This window comes from Babylonia areolata, chromosome 7, assembly GCF_041734735.1.
Source record: "Babylonia areolata isolate BAREFJ2019XMU chromosome 7, ASM4173473v1, whole genome shotgun sequence".
NCBI classification, from domain to species: Eukaryota; Metazoa; Mollusca; class Gastropoda; order Neogastropoda; family Buccinidae; genus Babylonia; species Babylonia areolata.
Window position 1 is genome coordinate 32,291,867 of NC_134882.1, and position 23,584 is coordinate 32,315,450.

At 38.7% G+C, this 23,584-nt stretch overlaps 1 protein-coding gene and 1 long non-coding RNA gene across 2 annotated transcripts; both read left to right on the forward strand.

The window, feature by feature from the left end:
* The first annotated feature begins 1,638 nt into the window (after positions 1-1,638).
* On the forward strand, positions 1,639-12,228 carry LOC143283827 (dolichyl-diphosphooligosaccharide--protein glycosyltransferase subunit TUSC3-like). The gene is made up of 8 exons (XM_076590201.1): positions 1,639-1,798; positions 3,665-3,834; positions 4,571-4,688; positions 6,099-6,181; positions 7,284-7,341; positions 9,080-9,220; positions 11,281-11,370; positions 12,154-12,228. The coding sequence occupies exons 1-8, from the start codon at positions 1,727-1,729 to the stop codon at positions 12,226-12,228; spliced, it is 807 nt and encodes a 268-aa protein (XP_076446316.1). The 5' UTR covers positions 1,639-1,726.
* A 1,090-nt stretch (positions 12,229-13,318) lies between these two features.
* LOC143284232 (uncharacterized) lies at positions 13,319-18,803 on the forward strand. The gene is made up of 3 exons (XR_013055508.1): positions 13,319-13,369; positions 14,004-14,099; positions 15,464-18,803. It is a non-coding gene; the product is annotated as an uncharacterized LOC143284232 (long non-coding RNA).
* Positions 18,804-23,584: the final 4,781 nt, after the last annotated feature.

Here is a 23,584-nt window from a genome sequence, read left to right on the forward strand (position 1 = left end):
ACCAAGGCCATCATAAAAATTATTTTTCTTCTTCTCCCTCAACACTGTGAAGAGTCATCAGGTCACCACACAGAAGAACTGTTCACCAGATTCCTCCAGGTCTGTAGGTTGTGTGTTGAAGCCCAGGTTTCTGCATAACAAAATTTGTCCCTTTTGCAATGTTTTCAGTCCATCATTTTTTCTGTCTTCCCTTCCATTTCCCTCCATCAACAGTTCCTTGGAGTTATACAAGAATTACAGAACAGAAAAAAGAGGTACTTTTGATATCGTCATAGAGCAAACAGATGACCAGATCTTAAACTTAAATTTCTTTCATTTATCACTTGTTCAAGGTGAGGAGATGCTACTGTTAGGGTGTACCACATGCACATGCCCACATGCACATGCTTGGACAACAAGATTGCTGTGATCGTATCAGCTGAAGCTGTTTACTAGTACACACACCAGTTGTTGTTTTTTTTAAGTGCTGTACTTTGTAATGGAGATCTCTGCATAAATAACTCTGTGTGTGTGTGTGTGTGTGTGTGTGTGTGTGTGTGTGTGATGTACTCTTGTCAAACAGATATAAACTGCCTATTGGTTTGTTCTGTTGGCCGAATCATAACTTTTATTTTATTATCTGAGAACTTCATTCTCTATGTTACTTTGATCTTTATATTAATTTGACCTTCAGCTGAGCTTCACTGTGTTAACAGTTCCAGGAGTGAAATCAATGCAGTGGTTCAAATCAAGAAATACATCAACACTATCTGAAAATACAGCATTCTTGGAAGACCCCATATGGTTCTATATGTGTCCATTTAAAATAACACAATGCTGCATAATCAAATTATCTGAAATACAATACTTAAGGATATACTCTTAGACTGCAGATACTAATTTGACCCAAATACAATACTTTAAGACACACACTTTGACTATGCAGTTATTTAATCATCTTAGAATGCAAATACAGAATGAAACAGGCTTGCCGTTTGAAGCTAAGCCATTTTTTTTCTGTAAGATTTACTTGACAATAAGTTACTGCCACATTCACAGGGGTGGTCTGTTCTGGTATGATGTTAAAGTGTTCTCCTTAGCAAAGATATGATTTTAACCCTTTGTGCCCAGTATTTCTAAGTGTAAGTGTGAAGAACATTAAAAGATAGAAAAGGAGTGTAAATTCACACACACACGCGCGCGCGCGCGCGCGGACAGAGTATTTTATTAACACAAACACACCTGATAGAGTTGTTCAGTTTAATAGAGATAAGATGTTGGCACACATAGCCAGCTGGACCATAAATGCTGCTTGACTGATTTGAATATGTGCAGGTGCATGATTATATATGTATGTGTGTGTGTGTGTGTGTGTGATTTGATGACACACCATAAACACGACGTTTGCCCTGGGGTACCTTTTCACTGGGTACCCAGGGAACCGTTATCCTGCGCATCGCGGTCTCGGCTCCTTGAGTGTCAACACGCATTCTTTGTTTTCAATGGTTGTAATTAATCCAATCGAAGCACCTGTTACTGCCACGTCATTCGCTCCATCATCTGAATCAATAATCCTGAGACATAAACATTCTTTCAGATTACCATTAAAAAAATCAGTCATTATTCGATCAGTGTCAGTTTGAAATAATGGTTGTCCTGTGTAGGAGATAGTTAACGCCTGTCTGTCCCGAATAAAACAACTGGAAACACCAACGCTGCCAGCCGCTTGAAAGCAGACGAGATAGCCATGACGAGGTTGTATGGATGGATCGTCACTATCTGCTTGGTAACGCTTGCAAATACAAAACTGAAAAAAGAGGTAAGATTTTTTTTCCCCACAGTATTAAGTCAGGATTAAGGGATGGTGAAGGTGTTAAACTGCATCAAAGCATCATCTCAGCACACATACACGTTCACATTTGAAGGCTTTCGACTTGGAAATAAGTCGACGAATTAGATAAATTATGCACATTAGACATCGAATCGTCTGTTGTTTTTGGTTTACATTAAAGCAGTCTTCTTCGTTTAGTTGTTGTTTCAAAGGTGATAGAAGAAGAAAAACGTCGTCGTCATGAATTTTCGTCTGCTATAATTATTGTCACTGTCCGCATGCTTGTGTTTGTGCATGTGACCAACTGAACGTCCAATGGATAGGCTCTGTGTTTGCTCGTGAAAGGATCACGATGGATGGGGGGTTGGGGGCAGGCGGGGGAAAGACAGACGCGTCTTGTTTAGCTAGACTGACTGGCATAAGACAAATCCCGTTTTACACATGTATCGAGGTGGAATGGTTCAGAAGAAAAGTGACCCATGTGGTCAGAAGTGAGATCAACACAGGTTTGTGTCGTCCGTTCCGGCTCCCGCTTCGCGGAGTCACTTCACCCCATTCCCCTCTCCTCCACCCCAACACCATGCAGGCCTTCACATGAAGACCATGTCCATCATTCTCTCTCTCTCTCTCTCTCTCTCTCTCTCTCAAAGAACAACGTATGGCCATATATCTGGGCTAGAAGGGATGAAAAAATATAATCTCGTTGAAGGGGTCGAGTTGTGAATGCTAGGGGGACGGATAGAAACAAGCTTAAACTGAGAGGTTGGGGGTAGAATCTGTAGTACCACTTCCAGAGGGCAGCGAACTTGTTATAGATGTCTCGTTCATAACAATCTCAGTGACATGACCCTCCTTTTTTTTCCCTCTGCCAGTTAATTCTCTTTCCTCTCTACATGGTGTCCACGCAGATAGGTGGGATTTCCTGTAAATATGGGGTGTGCTCCAGAACTGGGAGCTGCTGTTCCTGTCATGTACTGGAAACTGTCAGCATGGCAACCATGGCAGGGATCGCAGTTAAGTTCACAAAGTTTGAAGGAATGTCACTAGATTTTCTATCAGTCTTATATTTCTCCTGTAAAATTCAATATACTTCATAAGTCTAAACATAGCTAGACGTTGAGCACTCACTTTTTTGCAGTTATTTACACTATGTATATTTTGTTCATTATTTTATATTTTGCTCGTTAATTTATTTATGAATGAAACATTGTATCTTTTCACTTTCACAGTTTGGCTTGATCTGGCTGATTTGTTGTTGTTGCTTTATGGGGTTTTTTTGTTTTTTTATTTTTGTTTTGTTTTTTAACTTTTTTTAACTTCTTTTTTTTTTTACAATTGGTGAGAATTAGTGAAACAGATAATGATGATTGTTTTATTTCATTAATTTCATTTGTCTTGCAGAGTCAGGAAACATATTGCCCTATTAATCATACACACAAAAAATCTCAGCAAACTAAACAAAGCATTGTTTTTAAGATCATTGCTCATACTTAGAGAAATCCTACAAAAAGGTGTTTGGACACCGAATAGAGCGGATTGAGAACCTGTGAAAATAATGCAGGAAGCAAATCATTGTTGTGATGCATGTGGGAAGTAGAGCAGTGTATTTGTTTTTATTTTCAACTTATAGTAGGCATGTTGTTTCAGCCCCAGTACGGTGTAGAAATGGACAAAATTACTGAAATTCCAGAATTCAGGTTTTTATTGACTAAGACAACAGCAGACAGTGCATGCTGCTTAAACAGTACCTCCCGACCATAGATTAGAAACAGGTTGTCTTCCAATTGTATTTAATTACTACTTGATTGTGGCAGTTGTTGATTGTTCACACATGGTTTTGACTGCTCTGCACAGGATACTCTTGCTGACAGAGTGCATCGTCTAACAGACTTAAACAAGAAAGACTCTGTCATCCGTCTGAAAGGGGACAGGTTTTATCGCTATGTTGTGGCAGGGCCACGCAATTATTCCGTCATCATACTGCTGACAGCATCACAGTCTGATCGAAAGTGTCCTATGTGCAAGTAAGCGATGGTTTGTCTTTTGTGTTAAAAAAAAAAAATCTTTATGTTGATTTAACTATTTTGAACAGTCTCAGTTCTTTGCCCACTTACTAGGACATTTATCAGGAAGTGTCACAGTTGATTTTTTGTCAAATATTGATGTCGATATAGTTTCATATATCAGTTTGCGTATCTGCTTGTCAAACATTTTGGCATTTTTAGTGAACATTTAGTAAAGATTGTTAAATATTTAGGTCAAGTTAGTGAACATTTACCAGTGTCTATTATTTGATGAAAAGAAGCTTTTAGACTTTTCTTTTTTTTCTTTTTTTCTTTTTTTTTTTGTGCATGTGATTTTCTCATCAATGTTATTTCACTTGTGAAAATCCAGTTTTAGAATGATAAAACAAGCATACATGTGTGATTTGTCTGTCTGTTAAGTCAGTATGTATATATTAATTATATATATAGTTCATATCTGTATTAGGTATCAATATAGAGTACATTTATTTTGATTTTGAGCAATAGAATTAGGACAGTGTTATCAGTTTGATACCTGTGTTCTCTCAGTTTTGTATTATTCAATACATCCTGTCACACAAATAGCGATAAAAACTGTCAACAGGAAAAGTTTCTAGATTTGTATTTCTATCATAAGCAGTGCTGGTTGAAATGCTTTAACACCATGTATAAAACATGAAATCCCATTATAAATCTCCAATCAGTTTGTTCCAATGTTTTGTATCACAATTTACAGAGAAGCCCAGGAGGAGTTTAAAATTGTGGCCAATTCATGGCACTCTTCAAAAGAATACTGCAGCAAGATGTTCTTCGCCATGGCAGACGTAGATGAAGCCCCTGAGGTCTTTGAGCATGTGAGTTCATAGTTTATATAAAGTAACGTTAAGATCAGTTGATCTTTTAAGAGGTGTGAGATTAGTTTGAACTTTAAAGCTTAACAAGTATTTTAGCTTGTTCATTGATTTGTTTGGTTGTTTGTGTAGCCCTTCACCATGGATTCTTTAGTGGCCCACTAAATGCAGTTAAGGCATTTTAGTTTTGACACTGATTTTCCTCACTACCCCCATGGGGATGCCGGGGGTCTTTCAGTATAAATAGCATCTCTGCCTTCTGGAAATTCTGTGCTAGAAATTTCCTCTTTTCTATCCCTCTCTTTGTTTCTGCCTTTTTTTTTCTTCCTTCACTGTTGTCTCTTGTTTCTGCCTTCCCAGTCCATTCCCCTGTCCTTTTTAAAGCAAGCCTTGACACTTTTTTCTCTTTTCCGCGGTCTGCGATGTACTGTCTGTGTTGTTTTGTTCTGATGATTAGGTAGTGAGATGTAAACACTGGGATGGGCACTTGCTGCACATTCTGCAGTGCTATTTGCCAATATGGCCTTTTTAATGTATTTTTTGTTTGGCTTTTAAGTATTGGGTTTTTTTTCTTCCTTTTTTACGATTTTTTGTAATCTGGGGATGATAAATTAAGCGGAATGGCTGGCGTCCTCAGCATGGCTTAGTCTTATTTGCCATAAGGAACTAAATGGTTGGGATACTGTGTCATGAACTGTGTTTTGTGGGTTTGTTTTAGTGTTTTTTGTAGATGTGACAGTTTTGTGTTGGGGTGGTAAAGCATTTGTATAGTTTGACAGTCCTGATATGGCCCTGTGTGGTCGGCTGGACTATAAGCAACAAGAATAAGAATAAGATTTTCCTCACTCTACCCAGGAGTGACTGGGTACCTGACTTGGTTGGGGAAGCTTAAAATGGCGGAAGGAGAAGATTGGACTCTGCCTTCATATGCGAAGCCCTAGACACAGTAGATTTGAATACCGAGCTCTGATGGCTGTAAAAGGCTACCAGACCTTTTAAAATCCAGCTTTCCTTTACCCAGCCACACACAGATTTATTGTCATAACTGGAGTCACAGTTTTTCATGAATGGCTTTTGGTGTCAGGTTTCTATGAGTTCTTTCAGTGGTGTTCAGTTCTTGTGAGTAGTGTCTGTATAACGCATCAACACATATGATGTGGCTTAACTCTGTATGTGAGTTAGAAGTGTGAAATTCATACAGTGCTGACAGTCATCTTGAAAAAAGAAAATGTTGCAGTATTGTGTTGTTGTCTCTGGCAGTTTGTTTTCAGAAATTGTACATGAATTTGATTCTTTTTTTCTTTTCTTTTTTTTTTGTATTTGCTGTGAGCCAGAGATATGTTCATGTTGAGCATGTATGTGTGTCTGTATGCATTTGGTATTTGTACATGTTTGTTTGTATGTGTTTTGCAGTTGAGAATGAACATTGCTCCAGTATTTGTACATTACCCATCCAAAGGCAAACCTAAGAAGACAGACATCATGGAAATTCAAAGGTACAGTGGGCATCATAGTATGAAACCATACACACCTGTCTGTCTTTTCTTATAAATCATATGTAGGCAATGTGTATGCATGCTTGTACACACCTGTCTGTCATTTCTTATGAATCATATGTAGGCAATGTGTATGCATGCTTTTACACACCTGTCTGTCATTTCTTATGAATCATATGTAGGCAATGTGTATGCATGCTTGTACACACCTGTCTGTCATTTCTTATGAATCATATGTAGGCAATGTGTATGCATGCTTGTACACACTTGTCTGTCATTTCTTATGAATCATAATTATGTAGGTAATGTGCATGCATGCTCGTGTGCATGTGTACAAGAGTGTGTGTGTGTGTGTTTGTGTGTGGGTGTGCAAGTGTGTGCACATTACAAATGTGTATGTGTATTTGTATGCATATGAGTGTGTGAATGAAGTAGAAAGAATATATCTGTGAGTGTTTTCATTAAAGAAGCCAGCAGATGATGTGAAAATCCATGGGCACAGTGCACATAGTATTTTGCTTTCAGTTCAAATGAAGGGCATAACATGGTAACTTAATGTTATGTTGTATGGGAGGCATATAAAAAGTGACTTCAAGTATAAACTCAGTAGTTGTATAGGCTTTTCACATGTCCATGCACATATCCTCGCATACATGGAAGCATGTGCACAGGAGGATGGAACACACACACACACATTAGTGAATACTCACTTAAATTTGCACCATCACCACTGTCATGCAATTTTTTTTTTTTATTAAGGCATCTTGCTATTGTACATATTCAAATGACTTGGTGTTTGTAAAGCGCTTGGAGTTTGGTCTTCGACTGAGGATGGACGCTATACAAGTATCCATATTGTATCATTTCAAACAATAACTGCCATAAGTATGAAAAATAACCAAAGAAACGAAAACAATCATCATATATGTTTTACACCCTGATGTAATGAAACATATACTGTAAAGAACAGAGAAAGAAGCAAACAAACTAGCATACAAATGAATTTTTTTTAAATGAAAAAGCTAACAAACAGCTTGAATTACAGAACAGTTCATTTTTTTCCGTTAACTTGCACCTCATCTATCCCATTTTCTTTTTTCAGGCTAGGATTTGCTGCTGAGCAGATTGTCCGATTTGTAGCAGAGAGGACACAAATACTGGTGAATATGGTTTGATTTGTTGTTAGTTGATTGAAATCTGGGATCCAAAATGTTCACTGAAGACAGACAGATGGATTTTAACAAATTGCACGCTTGTTTGTGTGCTTTGGATCATTATTTATTTCATAATCTATTCTACACAATTGATTATGTGTGATTATTTATTCACTTAGTTTGGGGTTTTTTTTAGTTCACTTTTTTGTGTGTCCACATGTAGGAGGTCTGTGTTGCTGTTGTTTTTTCTTTGTTTTTTCCTTCACAATGTTTTTGCTTTGCACAAACTAACATGTCAGCTTCAGTCACAAATACTTGTATTCTTGGATGGATTCATTTGGTGAAGAAGAAAGCAAGGACTAAAGCTAGAAGTAAAGAGGCCTTGGTTGCAACAAAACGTCAAATGAGAAGGCTAAACTTCCACTCTTTCACTATGTTTATTACTCTTGTTTAATCAAGTAATCCGCGTGTGTGGGGTGGGTGGGGGGTGGGTGCGTGCGGGTGGGTGCTGATTATCTGGTTGCAGTTTTTGCGCAATTTATCTTTATTCTTATCTTATCTGTCTATAATCAATGTGCAGTAGTAGGCTATGCTTATAATTATATTCAAATAATGTTTCTTAATTCTTTCTGTTTTTACATTAAGAATACTAGTTATTACCTGCAGTGTGTGGATGTATGTATGAAATGGTGTATGTGATATTTTTTAATTTGTATCTTCGTAATATTCGTAAAAGCTGTTGTTGACTTTTACAGTTATGGTCCCCATGTTGTTTACTTGTCTATGTTGTGATAATGCACCTCACCAAATTTCTCCAGTTGGAGATAATAAAGTTATTCTTATCTTATCTTAATCTTATCTTATCTTATCTTATCTTATCTTATCTCTGTAACCAGCACTGAGGTTTTAAGCAGTACAGTGATGCCACAAAGACATTGAGCTTTTTCTTTTCTTTTCTTTTTTAAGATCTGTTTCTTTTGCATCCACAAGGAGCATGTTTTCATTTTGGTTGTATTCGCCCTTTTCATTTGCAAGTTTGGAATGATACAGTCTTCCACATAACTTTTTTTGTTGTTGTTCAATATTGTGGAAACACTTGTACAGAAAGGTTCAGGGTCTTAGGTACTAACTTTTCATGTATATTCAAATAGAATGATATTCATACTCAAACTTGTAAGTGTGTTAATTAAGTTTGTTTGAAAAATTAGATGATTTCAAGGTGGGAGTGTGGGAGTAGGAAGATAGAAGAAGGGATAGAACACACACACACACACACACACACACACACACACACACACACACACACACACACACACACACACACACACTTGCATTAAGTGCAGAGTCACACATGCACACATACATATACACGCATAATAAATCAGGCACTCTCTTCAGTTTTCTCTGGATGAATAAATATGCAGAACTAACAAACTCATAAATAATGAAGCTGCACACACACAACCTACCCAAATAACCTAACTAACCGGTCAGACAAACACCTAAATATATAAAGCAGATGAATAAATCTTATCAAAAGGTAATCCCCATGTTAATCAAAATCAGCGCTGAGATTAGAATGAAATAACAAGAACAACAAAACAGATAACACAAACATTGATTATTTATTTTCTTGTAATAACAAAACTGAATAACAACAATTATTAATTTTCTAGTAAAAAAAGAAAAAAGAAATTATATAACAACAAACAGTGGTGATTAATTTTCAATTCTCATTGAACAGATCCGTATCGTCCGACCTCCCAACTACACAAGCATGGTGTGCCTGGCACTGCTGGTGTGTGTGGTGGCTGCCCTCCTCTACGTGAAGCGCAACAGTCTGCACTTCCTCACAGACCCCACTGGTTGGGCTGTTTCCGTTCTGGTGTGTCCTGTGTGTGTTCTTTCCAGTACCACTGTTTTAGTTAGGCCACCGTTTCGTTTGTCCTGTGTGTGCGTTCTTTCTAGTATCACTGTTTTAGTAAGCCCACCGTTTCGTTTGTCTGCAGATGTATACAAAAATTCACCCCCAAAAACAGAGTATAGCTGCCTACATGGTGAGGTTAAAATGGTCATACAAGTAAAAGCCCTCTCGTGTACATTCGAGTGAACATGGGAGTTGCAGCCCACGATCAAAGAAGAAGAAGAGTATGCAAAAATTCAAAGGCATTCAGACTGAGCTTGAGCTAGTGAAAGTGTGTAGGAGAGGTTCCTTTGGAAAGGGATTGCAGATCATACTGTTGAGTGATGTGTGTGTGAGTGTGTGTGTGTGTGTGTGTGTGTGTGTGTGTGCATTGGAATCTTTTTGTGCAGAATAAGGTGTGTTCAAAACGCTTTACAGCTTCTGGCGTTTCTTTGGGGTCACTTCCACCATGCTTATGGTGCAGGCACCTTGCTGGTTTCGCAGATGCAGTTTCTGTACAAACATGGATTTTTTAAGGAACAAATGAACCTTTGAATTTGTGCACACAAATGGAATTGTGTCTTTGTTTGTATTGGGTTTTTTTTTTGTTTTTTTGTTTGTTTGTTTTTTGGCTGCCCCATCATCTGCTCCGTTGCAGTGGCATTACTCCCACGCCGCTCATTTAGATTCCCCCATACACGGCCACACCTGGGTTCGTCCGTCGCAGTTCCAGCATCGGCAGTCCACAGGGAACCATCGATGTTAGGTCACCAGGAGGCCACACACCAGAGGAGACCCTGCACTGCTGCTGAGTCACTTCGGTGGTGTTCAGTGGTGCCTGTTCTGTTTTAATGTACATAGGACACCACCTACTAAGCCTCCTTCTAACGACAATAATGGCTTAGTCGCGGAGCCAGACTGAGTGAGCGTCCCTCCCAGAGTGGAGACCGCCACCACGCCCCTCAAACAACAGCCCCCCCATGAATCTGCCAACACTGACGACATTGACAGGACTCACTCCAAGCATGGAAATGGAGGGGTATCGAAACTGAGGTCACCATGAGAGCAGGGCATGAAAGGCCACAGACTTTGAGACTATTTTGTTTATATTGATGACGATGAAGGAGGAGGAGGATGACAATGATGATGACGATGTTGCTATGGAGGTCCATTTTGGTTTGGGACTGCATGACAAGACTGTACTCTACGCTTCCTGTCATAATGATATCCCGGCGTTAACCAGGCCCGAGAGATACAGACACTTGCAGTGTTGGTCAGGTAATTAGAGCAACACACCCAAAGACACATCCTTGATGTGGATGACACTCGACTGTGTGGTCCCAGTCTCCCCATTTAAGCCCACAGCACACTCAACTCTGGGTAGGAGCCGGCCACGGGCCGAAAAACCCACCTCCGCTGGGATTCGAACCTGCATCCTCCCAGCCGTCAGTCCACGACACTAACCACTTCGCCACGGCGGCTGGTCTTTATTTGTATTGTTGTATGTGGTGAGTTATTCAGTAACATAGTTTCCTTATTGTTCCTGTGTGTTTTTAATTGTTTATTGTTTGTAATCAACAACAAAAAAAGATCAGTTAGTGATAAAAAAAAGTTGGAATTTATAGCTTAGAGTGTGACTACATACATTTTTTAATAAAGGTCATGATTATTTAGCTGACAGACATATCCATTTTTGCTTTGGGAAATAGTGTCTGTGTATGTATAGTTGTGTGTTCAGATAAAGATAAGCTGTTTTGCTTATGGTTGAGTTGTGTGTCTATGCACTCATAGTATGTATTAGTGTGCATGTGAAAACAGTATTAAAAAACCCCCAGAAAGTTATGAAATTACTTTCAATCATCACATCTACAGTTGGCTGCATTTGTGTGTGTCATGTGTGTGTGGTGTGTGTGTGTGTGTGTGTGTGTGTGTGTGTGAGATATGCTAATATAGGTGTAGTATTGTGTTAAGTTTGTACCTCACAGATGTCTCAGTCGTTAAAAGTTAGCAGTTTGTACATTCAGAACACTGTATGCTTCCAGATGATGATATTTGCTATGACATCTGGCCAGATGTGGAATCAAATCCTCAAACCTCCACCAATGTACAAGAACCCGCAAACTGGAGAGACGGTGAGCTTGGCATATTGGCATAGTAACAGCTGGATCATGATACTTTCATGGTTGGAAAGGGATGGGCGCAGTAGTTGAGTGGTTGAAGCATTAGACTCGCAATCTCAGGGTCCCTGGATCGATTCTCAGTAACGGGGCCTGGTGGGTAAAGGTTGGAGATTTTTCCAATCTCTCAGGTCAACATATGTGCAGACCTGCTTGTGCCTGAACCCCCTTTGTGTGTAAGAGCAAGCAGAAGATCAAATACGCACGTTAACGATCCTGTAATCCATGTCAGCGTTCGGTGGATGGAAACAAGAACATACCCAGCATGCACACCCCCGAAAAATTGATTATGGTTGCCTACATAGCGGGGCAAAAACATGGGTACATAGATACATGTAAAAGCCCACTCATGTACATACAAGTGAATGTGGGAGTTGCAGCCCTCGAATGAAGAAGGTTGGAAAGGTGGTTGGGCGGGGATAAGGGGATGGGGGATGGGAGGGGTTGGGGGCGTAGTTATCTATCTGAAGGGTCACATGGGCAGAAGTATCAATAAAATATAGACTTAATTCATGACACAGTTTCTTCTACTTGCATCAGTGTGAGTGGAATTGTCACTTGCTGGGATGTAAGCATACTCTTGATATGATATAGATTTTCACCAAAATAACATGACTATGTTTGTGTGTTTGTTGTTGGTTTAATGAAATACCATGTTATTATGTATCTGTGTGACATTGCTGCAGATGACATTCTGTCAGGGGATTATGTGATAAAATGTGATACATTGGTGTGCAGCACTTCATTTACGCTGACTTCCAGGGCCAGTTTGTGTTTGAGACCTATCTTGTCATCTTCTTGCATATCCTTTGATGCATTCTTTCTTTTTAGAGAAATATTTCTACATCAGTGCTTTGTGTAAATGAACAGCAGATCTTCTAGCTTGATATGCTTTTGTGAACATAGGTGGTTGAAATTCTTTATTTTTTTCTTCTCAAGAATTACAAGTAGCATCACATTAATCATTATGAGCTCTTTTTTTCCATTTGATTGTCCATAAACTATTCAGATAATGAAATATGCTGGTGTTTTTTCATGGCTGTGTTCTTGCAGCTTGACAGCAATGGCAATACAGCCTCAACCATTCATTTTGTCAGCCTCTCAGATTTATTTTTCATCACATTTGATACTTGTTTCAAAACAGTCATACATGTAAAAGCCCACTCGTGTGCATACGAGTGAACGTGGGAGTTGCAGCCCACGAACGCAGAAGAAGAACAAGATACTTGTTTCTCAGAATGGTTGATTTGTGGACATAACTATTTCTTCCTTGACCAAGAGTACAGGTTGCTATTGTGGCTGGGTTCATCCTCCTCAATGAAGCGTGCTTCTTGAAATGTGAACTGATGACAAAGAGAAGTGAGTTGATATGTGTTGAAAACCACTGAAGATAGTTTGCCTGTTGTGGGCTGGGATCTGAATATCCTTTATGCATGTTAATGTTTGATTGGAGGAGAGACTGGAAGAGCAAAGAGACCAAATGTATATATTGGTAAAATCGTGTAAGAACACCATTAGTGTTGTTGTTTTTTTTCCATGATTTATAATTGTTTGTGTGTGTGCACAGTGTGATGTGTGTGTCCTTTTTCCAAAACTTCATAGCATCTCTGTAGTCATTTTTGTAATGATGGAAAGGTTTTTTGCCATTATTTTCCTCCACTAACATGTTAGTTTAAATCCAAGGTTTATATGCATGTATGACTCAGTGTACTTAATATCCAAGGTTTATATGCATGTATGACTCAATACACTTAATATCCAAGGTTTATATGCATGTATGACTCAATATACTTAATATCCAAGGGTTATATGCATATATGATTCAATACAGATAGATATACCTTGAAATAAAATGTGTTTCAGTTGTGGCCATTTGCGGTCTGGGGTGCATAGCTGTTTTCTTCTGCCTTCTGCTGTATGTGTTCAAAATCAAGCACATGGGTTACCCATACAGGTAAAGTTTTGTTTTTTGTGGAAAGTGAATCATTGTCTCCTTCCATGCAGCCTCCTGTGTTTGGATAATTACATGATACACTTTTAGAATTCATGAAGCATCATCTGTCTTTTTCTCTGCAGGTCTGTCTATTTTTGTGGAATAGATTTTGATGGTGTTGTCTTAAACCATATATGCAGCAGTGACTAGATTTTGCTTCAGATGTTCACCTCTCTATCTGACCTGGCCGTACCTAACTACCTTTGGAGTAATTGTAGATTGAATACATAATAAAAAGACCAGTGGAACATTCTGTTCACATTTGGTGTAATGTTATCATACCTTAGCAAAATCTGTCCATTTGAAGGCCCTTGTTTCTCTGCCATGCAATGGCTGACTAAACACAACTGAAGTGAGCTCAATGAACATAGTTTGAAGCCCACCTAAAAATCTTCCAGATGCCCAACACAATAACAGCACATGGTGGCAGCTGGGAGAATTATGGAAGGGTTTTAGACTTTGTTCACTGAGGCGACTTCAGTTTTCTGCAGTATTATTGTGGTGGTTTTATTGTTGTTGTTTTTTGTTGGTTTTTTTTTGCCCTCCTGAAGTTGCTGTTTTTTTCCATGCTATTTCCCTGATGTCTGTTCTCTAGTTTGCTGGATGTTCTTCAGCGTGGCTTTTGGTCTGCCATGGTAACAAGTTGATGACTGACCAGACTGTCCATCTTCTGTCAAGTTTTGAACCTTTGGTAAGTGGCTGACTGATGGAGGTGTTGAACAGAATTGTAGAATTGTATTATTTATGCATGCCAAAGGTGAAAAGAATGAAAATGTTCAGTGTTGAACACAGAGTGTACCTCTTTCTTTTATTAAAAAAAAAAATGTCTGCATGGTGGTTGTCAGAACTTTAAATCCTTATCATAATATAATGTCATTTCAGTTTTGAGCTGTAAGTTTCATTTGCTGCTCCAGTTTTCTCAGAAATGTTTTTGGACATGACTTGGAAACAGCAAAGCAACTGACAAAGTTTTGACATTCCTAACAGATAAGTAAAAAAAATTCATATTTCACTAAGTATTGCCAGTAGCTAAACCTGACATACTTGTCGATTTAACACGAAAGCTTACAACCCAGTGAAATCTTTAACATGCATATTTGATCTTCTGTATACACACATGGATTAGAGGAGTAATAGATCTGCATGCATGGTGATGTGGAAATAAAGAAAAATTTCCATCATATGATGCCCTTTTTCAAGTTATAGACCCATTGGACTCTAAGAATGGAATCATAGCTGTGTAATAATCCAGCTATTGCATCTGTTTAAAGTTGAATCATTTGTGTAGGGTTTTGTTACACTGCCAAATTTTACTGTTATGCTTTTAATCTGTATGTATCAAAAACTTCACCACACTGAGTCAATCAGTTTCTGATTCTGATAATCTAAAACAGGCATTGAAATAAGTTTTATTATTTGTGTCATGTTGTCACATTTACTTTAGAGTATGTGTTCAAGGCTGCCTTCGTCTTTGTACATGAGCATGTTGGATTCTGTTTCACTGTTCATCATTGATATACAACTTGAGGAGAACACTGTAGTTTGTTTATTATTATACATATGTGAAAACAAGCCTGTACCCTTTTCTATATAATTAACTTAAAGAAAATATCTGTACTGTTCAATCTGATTTCAGCAGAGCTGAAAGTTGTGCTGACGGGCGCAATAGCCGAGTGGTTAAAGCGTTGGACTTTCAATCTGAGGGTCCCGGGTTCGAATCACAGTGACGGTGCCTGGTGGGTAAAGGGTGGAGATTTTTACGATCTCCCAGGTCAACATATGTGCAGACCTGCTAGTGCCTGAACCCCCTTCATGTGTATATGTAAGCAGAAGATCAAATACGCACGTTAAAGATCCTGAAATCCATGTCAGCATTCAGTGGGTTATGGAAACAATAACATACCCAGCATGCACACCCCCAAAAACGGAGTATGGCTGCCTACATGGCGGGGTAAAAACGGTCATACACGTAAAAGCCCACTCGTGTGCATACGAGTGAATGCAGAAGAAGAAGAAAGTTGTGTTAATGATGCATTATCCTTCTTTTTCTTCCAGCTTTCTTCAAGTGGCCTTGATTCCCCATGCAACTGGACACCATGGATGTTTGATGAAAGAGTTTTGCTGCAATATTCTAGCATAATATTTATTATTATCATTCATAGGCTGTTTACAAAAAAATGTTTGATATTGTTATACAAGTGGTCTGTGAGTGATGCGTTGATCTCTGTGAGGTGTATGTTATTCTACACTTGGAAGTCAAAACCAGGATAATTGTTTGCTCAGTTGTCTACAGTATTGTTGTTGAAAAAGGGCAGTGGTTTATCATTGTTACTTATGTGAATGGGCTGTGACTGCACAAAATGACTGTGAGAAGTATCTTGGAGTTTTTGTTTGAGTTTGCAATGTAAAATTTGTTTCCTGTTGGTTTTGTTTTTTTTAACATTTTGCCTGCCACTATAGTGTGATGTATGTGTTGTTCTTTTGGACTGTTAGAACTTAGACAAATCATAACCGTTGTGGAATCTTTTGTAACTCCATTTTTCAGGAAAGGAAAAAAAAAGATAAACATTTTTTGCGTAGGAAAATAATTATATATCTTTAGATTGGTCATTAACTAATGACCATTTGATGTTAATGAAATCATTTGAAACTAATGAGATATGATGTAATTTTTTTTTACTCGCAATTTTTTAGTGCTGAAATCATTAGCCAATGAAACTAGTGGAATTTTCATGCACAGTTTATTAACAGTTCTAAATTTACAGTGATGTGGATAGGTGTGGGTGCTGCTTGTTAATTTATTTGCTTTCTGGAAAGTCTATTTGGGAACTGATTTTCAGCAAAGCCAAAGCTAACTCTAGGAATTTTTCCTTTTACTATTTGACTACCCTATTCACAGTTCCTATTCACAAGCAGGATACAGTCAAAAAGATATGACCCATTGTCTCCAGAATGAAGATGGATTGCATCTCCTCAGTGCACAGCTGATGTCAGTGGCAGAAGGGAAACTTCTAGGAATTTTTCTCTTTACTGTTCCATGTTCGACTTCCATACTCACAGTGCTTCATCTGTTCTCATGTAAAATCTGCCTACTGGCAATAGAAAAGTGAAATATTGTCTCTCGTTTTTATATATTGTGGACATCGCATAATATGTATATTGTTTGGTTTGGCATAATGGACTTTTTTCTTCCAAAATTGGAATGTATGAGAACCATCATGTAAAACCCTATGGAAATTATGATGTTAAAAATGAGTGGTGCACATTTTTTGTGCCCATACACAAAACCACTGATTTTTTCCTGAAGCATAAAATGTATAACAGGCAAGTGATCAATGTCAATAATTTTCTTTTCAAAGGTACAAAATTTGTTGCAAGTCAGGTTAACAAGAGCTGTTTTTAATCTATGTAGTGTGCAGTGTGTGTCTGCGCATTTGTGTTAAATGTGTGCAACATTGTGCTTTCATCATTGTGTTGAAACTGTGTGTAATTTGTTGGTAATTTATCAGTTTTATACATTTTTTTGACAATATTTCTTTTTGAAAGCTGTGCCTTATGATGTTTACTGTTGATGGAAATATTTTCATGTTGTTAGGCTACTTGTTTTTTCTCTGGTTGTTATCATTGATTATGGTATTGACAATGGTGGAAAGGCAATTTAAATATTCTTCTGTGGACAGCCTTTCAGGTTCAGCAACCATTAACTTTATAAAAATATAATGTGAAAGAGAAACAAAATGTCACCAGAGCAAGTCCTGGAAGTTGTGGATTTACGCTAGCTTTGTCTTTCTTTAAACCTTCCTCAGACAAAATATGTGCTGTTCTGCCTGTAAATGGTACCAAGACCTGTACCTTATGCCACATGATGCAGGTGAAACTAGAAAGATGTTGAGCAGGTTGCATCTATGGTTTCAGTTACTACTGGTAAGGAATAATGAGGGGGAAAAAAAAAGATGAGCAGTACCAACAGTCTGTTCCAGTGATCAGATGCTGACTGCAGTTTCCGGCTTTTCTGCATTAATATTATATTGCTCGCAATCCAAAGTTTCTTTGATGTTTTCATGAAGGAGAAAGGATGATGTTGATATATTTTACCAAGAGAGATGTCCTTCATCTTTCTTTATGTTCATACACAGCTGTCACGGGGGCTTTCTCAGACATTTGATGATCTTTTATTCTGATGGTTGTGATCCAACTATTCCTACTGTTAATAATGTGTCATCTGTGTCAGAAGTATCATATGGTGTGCAAACATGCTAGTGCCTTAATCTGCTTTGCATGTGTTCACAATCATCAGATAAATCCACAAAAGAAAAACAATCATGTAATCCATGTCAAGAGTTCAAAGAGATATGGAAACATGAACATACTCAGCATGCACTCGCCAGTAAATTGAGGGTAGCTGCCTAGATGGCGGATGAATATGGATACTTATACAGTACCTATCCTCGATCAGAGACCAAGCTAAGTGCTTTATACAGTCATTTACACGACAGGCTGCTTCTCTGGGTAAAACCAACTGAGAGCTGCCTTTGGGCGCTCATCATTTGTCTCCTGTGTCATTCAGTCAGGTTTCAGTCACACACACACACACGCTCAGTCATTGATTCAGAAGTTGATTTTTAAAATATTGCTGTTAAATTGTCATTCTCAACCATACCATCCTGGGAATTGAGAAAACCAAACTTTTATATAACTACAGAAATCTGCAAAAAAATGATTAACCGAATATTTTATATGCTCTCATATAGAAGATGAGTATAGAAATTATCATAAAATCTATACATATGGTTCAGTTCTTGATGATGGCAACGCGGGAGCAGCTTTTGTGATACCGGAATTGAACTGTGAGAAAATGTACCACCTGGGCAAATATCTTTCTATTTATTCTGCTGAGCTTGTCGCCATACTTATGGCCATAAACTACATTATGGATTTTCATAAAAGGGATAGTCAAATCCTACTTTGCATAGATTCAAAATCATTCATTTGGGCGCCTTCTCACTGTGGAATTTTGGCAAATGAGAGGGCAGATCAGGCCGCCAGGAAGGCAGCGCGTAACAGCGAAGGCTCAATCCTCCTCAGGTTTCCCTTAGATCTACAAGAGTGTTATAGGTGTATAGAAAAAGTGTCAAGTGATCGACATGAACATAGGCTAAAAGATTTAGACTGCCAGTATTACCGTCACTGTATGAAGACAGTTATAGCAAGCAACCCCAAGCTTTCTAAAATGATTTCTCTATCCCAGTCAAGACCAGTTAGAAGTTTAATTCATCGATCCCGTTTTGAATGCCCCTCAAACTAAATTTTGCAAAAATATAGTGTCTGTGCGGAAAAGAAGTCAATGTCTACCACATACTTGTCCAGTGTCCAAAAGCAAGACAACTGTTCTTTCAAAAACTAGTTGACCAGTTTCCACTAAACACATATTTGTCCTTACGAGATGTTTTGAATAATTATTCATTACTTCAAAAAATTTCTGAATGTTTGATTCAAAGTCCAGTCGGTATCTACCTTTGACTGATCATGTTTTTGTTATCATTAGCATGTTTTTTTTACTGTTATGTAGATGTTTAACTCACTGTTGTAATTCATGTTATAATTCACTGTTAGTACAGTCCTTCATAGCTCTTCGTTTTCCACTACTCACTATAGTCATCCCACCACCTCTTCTCATGTACCCCATGCCTCTCCTTTTTCTTTTTTTGTACCCGTCTAATATCACTAAACAGTGAAAAGACGTTAAACTAAAGTACACATGCAAGTTTTTATGTGAATAACAGTTTGTTTTTTACCCCACTATGGAGGCAGTCATACTCCATTTTTAGGAGTATGCATGCTGGGTATGTTCTTGTTTCTATAACCATTAAACGCCCGCATGGATCACAGGATCTCCAATGTGCGTATTTGATCTTCTGCGTGTGTATACACACAAAGGGTAGTTCAGACACAAGCAAGTCTGTACATATGAAGACCTGGGAAATTCCAAAAAATCTCCACCCTTAACACAATACTTTAAAAACTAAGTTAAAAACCTGCATACCCGTGAAAAGCCCACTTGTAGATGAGGAGATGCAGCCAGTATAAACAATAGAAGACTGCTAATGTCCCAGTGATGATGTCCAAGTGCTTGTACATGACAATGAAAAGTACAGAACCAATCATCTAATTATTAAACAAAACACAAACATGTATGTTCACTTTTATTTTAAGAAACAGACTGACCAGATTTTGTGATGCAAGCTGTCCATTTATGGAAGTGATAGCCTGCTCCCTGATCAGTGTAAATAAGATTCTAATGTAGATATACTCAATAATTCAATTGCAAGTATTGCTATGCAAATTGTTTATGTCAGCTTTAGGAGGGAAAGTACCCATTTCATGCTCTTGTTTTTAAAAATGTCAGGACTTCTTTGTGTCAATCCTTTTTCTTTTTCATGCTATTTCCCTGATGTTTGTTTTCCAGTCTGAAAAAAAGTATGATGTTTGCATCCACAAACTGGTGTTCTGTTACTGCCAAAGTTTTAACTCCTGTCACATTTTTAATATTCATTGTGATAACTGCAAACTGTTGGTGCTGTTGTATTCTGCAGGAATTCAGTTCAGTTCAGTTTAGTTACTCGAGGAGGCATCACAGCCTTTGGACAAATCCATATATGCTACACCACGTCTGCTGAGCATGTCTGACCAGCGGCGTAACCCAACATGAGAGCTACGCAGAAATGTGGAAGTGTGCTTTTCCATTTCACTGGAGGAAAAAAAAAAGAAAGAAAAACGTCAGTTGGGCATGATTGGTGCAGGAAAGCCCCAGAGGCCATTTCAGACATCTCTGCAATTCCAGAGAGAAAATGGGGGAGAGGGAAGGGGGTCGCATTTAGCCATCATGCCGCTGACGACTGTTGCAACGCTACTGCCGATGTACTTGATGACAAAAACAAAAAAAACTGCCACACTCTTTACATCAGTCCTGTTAACGTGAGTATATGCACACACATACGTGTACAATCTAAATAACACAACAGCCAAAGTACCAAAGATTCATCTCCATTATGAGCAGAATGTTGTTTTTTTAATACCAGATCTTAGGCTTGTAGGAAACAGTTTCTTTTGTGTGTTTCTATGGCATTAAATAATATCCCCTGCAGAACAATTAAAACATGGTGAGTCCTGCACTGTTATTGGTGTTTGTAAACTTTTGTTGTTGTTGTCAGCTACAGGAGGGCTTAGCCTGCATACCCCTCAATGAGGTGTCACATTTCCATCACACCAGAGGCTTTCACAGTCCTTCCCCCACCCCTCTCTCAAATCCCTGATTCTGTGTTATTTTACTGATTCAGTATACTGGATATTTTGAATGAACTGAGTAGTGTTGTGTGCCTTTATTTAAATATGAGTACTTGTGTGTTGATTTTGCATGCTAGCAGTGGATTTCCATGAGAAGAGGGGGAGTTGTTTATATAAAAAAAATCTTTTCTTTTTTTGTGGGGGTGGTGGTTTTGTTTTTGCATCTTAAAAGAAAAGAAAGTTTTGACATTTCATTGCATACATCATAATGATGGAAAAGTTCTTAAGCTATATTTGTTTTGCTCCACTGCCCCTAGAGCCATGTGCAGTTGGCTGGATGAGAAGCAGCAGTGTAATATGTCATGTGTTGTGTCTGTTTTTAAAAGAAAGTGGAAGAAGTTTTTGGTTGTTTTTTTTCAATCTGTTCCAGTATAGATTTAATGCCTAATTTGCTAGAAGTCCTCTCTCATCTATAGAGAAATATTTGCTTTTTATTTAAATCGGAATGCTCTTTACCTTGCAATTGAACTTTTTGCAGAGCCAGACAGCCATTGCTTGCTGGTAGCATGCATACCTACCTCCCCTTTGGAGAAACTACTGCCCATCAGGAGTATATTGTTGTGGGATTTTCCACCTCTGGCCCATTTCTATGGTGGGTTGATAGTGCTCTGGGTGCAAATGGGAACACTTGGAGAACAGTCTAGCCATCCACTTCACAGACAAATCTAAGTGTTACTCCAAAAGTTCTGATGAACAGTGCAGATTACTACTATGGGCCTGGGTCATGAAAAGAAGTTTTAGTGCAGGATTCTCACAGAGACTCAAACAGTAGTGTCATTATTTTTCTTATTCTTCTGCATTTGTGGGCTGCAACTCCTATGTTCACTCTTACAAAATGTATGAGTGGGCTTTGCATGAGTGACTGTTTTTACCCCCACCATGTAGGCAGCCATACTCCATTTTCTGGGGTATTATTTTTTCTGATCTCTGAGGTCAGTTTAAGTGCAGACCTGCTACTGTCTTATAAATGCTCTTTGTAGTATTATATGCAATTAAAGAACCCACAATCCATGTCAGTCTTTGGAGGGTCACAGAATCACAAAAGTGCACACCCTCAGAAAGAAGAGAGAAGCTGCATACATAATTATGGCACAGTTACAACAGTCATATTCTGAACTGCAATGTATCCCCCGTGCCAGTTATAGCCTCTGCTCCGCTTCCTACTCCTGCCACACCGGTCTCAACTCCCGGACCTTTTTCTTCCTTCCCATTGTCCTCCACTGCTCAGTCACCATCTTCTTCTTCTGTTGTCTGTCTGCCTGACTCACCTGCTTCACCATTGGATTCCTCTCTCCTTACCTCTGATCTCTTTCACGCCTGTCTGTTCAATGTCTGTCTGCCCTGATCAAAAGACTGACTATATTTCTGATTTTATTTTTGAAAAAAACTTTGATATCGTATTTCTTACCGAAACCTGGTTAAAGTCACAAGGTCACGAACCCAAACTTAAACAACTGACCCCACCAGGATACAAAACTATGTCACTTCCTCGATTGTCTCGTGGAGGTGGCATCGCCACCGTCTACAGAGATATCTTGGAGTCTTCCCTCTCCTTCTCCCATAACCACGCCTTTCCACATGATACCTTCGAAATGCTAGAAGTCACTCTCAGTGTTCCCGGTCACTCAATCATCTTCTGTTGTCTCTATCGTCCTCCGCCTTGTCGTAAAAATAACCTAACATCTTCTCAGTTTCACGATGAGTTCCGAACACTACTTGATTACTACAACCTTCATTCTGGCAAACTTATTATCCTCGGAGATCTCAATTTTCATTTCGACAACCAGACTTCCACTGATGTCAAACGCCTATGTCAATCTCTGTCCACTCATTCTCTCTCTCAGTTCGTTACAGAACCAACACACAGATCTGGCCATACGTTGGACTGGCTAATCGCACGTGAGTCTGATGCCATGGTTGCGTCAGTGACTGTAACTGACAAACTTTCTTCCGACCATTCTGCTGTTATATTCTTGCTTAATATCTCAAAACCTACCAGAACCAAAAAATCTGTTACTCGTCGCAACCTGAAATCCATCAACATTAACACTTTTTCTTCTCAAGCTGCTGAACGCCTTTCCAAAATTTCTTCCCTTACCGACGTATCCACACATTACAACACTGTCCTCTCTCAACTGCTGGATGAACATGCACCCCCCACTACCCGCATGCTCCCTGACAGACCCTCTGCCCCATGGTACACACAAGACATTCGACTTGCAAAACGCAAACGTCGCCAACTGGAAAGACGATGGCGATCAACAAAACTGCAAGTCCACAATCAAATAATCCGAAAACAAATAAATAAAGTCAAACATATGATCTCATCAGCAAAAACAAACTTCTTTTCTTCTCAAGTTCTCGATGCCACATCCACCAAATCTCTTTACTCTGTCATGTCAAATCTTCTCGGAACTGCAAAAAGGACTCCTCTTCCTTCTACCTACACTTTATCTGAACTCCCCAATGTCTTCTCCTCTTTCTTTTTCGACAAAGTCCAAAATATTCGTACCATCTTAGACCAAATGTCTTTCCAGCCTGTTCATCCTGATCCTCAATTCAGCGGCACTCCTCTCCATTCCTTCAATCCATTGACTGAAACAGAAGTTCATGAAATTCTAAAAGAAATGACAGTAAAATCCTGTGAGCTCGATCCTATACCAGCCTCGGTCTTTTCCCAATGTGTCTCACATCTTCTCCCCACAATCACTAATATTGTCAACTCATCCCTTCTCACTGGAACGTTTCCATCCACTTTCAAAACTGCAATCGTCCGGCCTCTTCTGAAGAAACCCAACCTTGACGCAAACATTTTGAAAAACTATCGACCAG

Bases quoted from the DNA above. Each gene is read 5' to 3' on its own strand.
- LOC143283827 (XM_076590201.1), top strand. From the start codon at position 1,727: ATGACGAGGTTGTATGGATGGATCGTCACTATCTGCTTGGTAACGCTT. The intron at 1,799-3,664 runs GTAAGATTTTTT...TGCTCTGCACAG, and splicing joins ATACAAAACTGAAAAAAGAG to GATACTCTTGCTGACAGAGT. The intron at 7,342-9,079 runs GTGAATATGGTT...CTCATTGAACAG, and splicing joins CAGAGAGGACACAAATACTG to ATCCGTATCGTCCGACCTCC.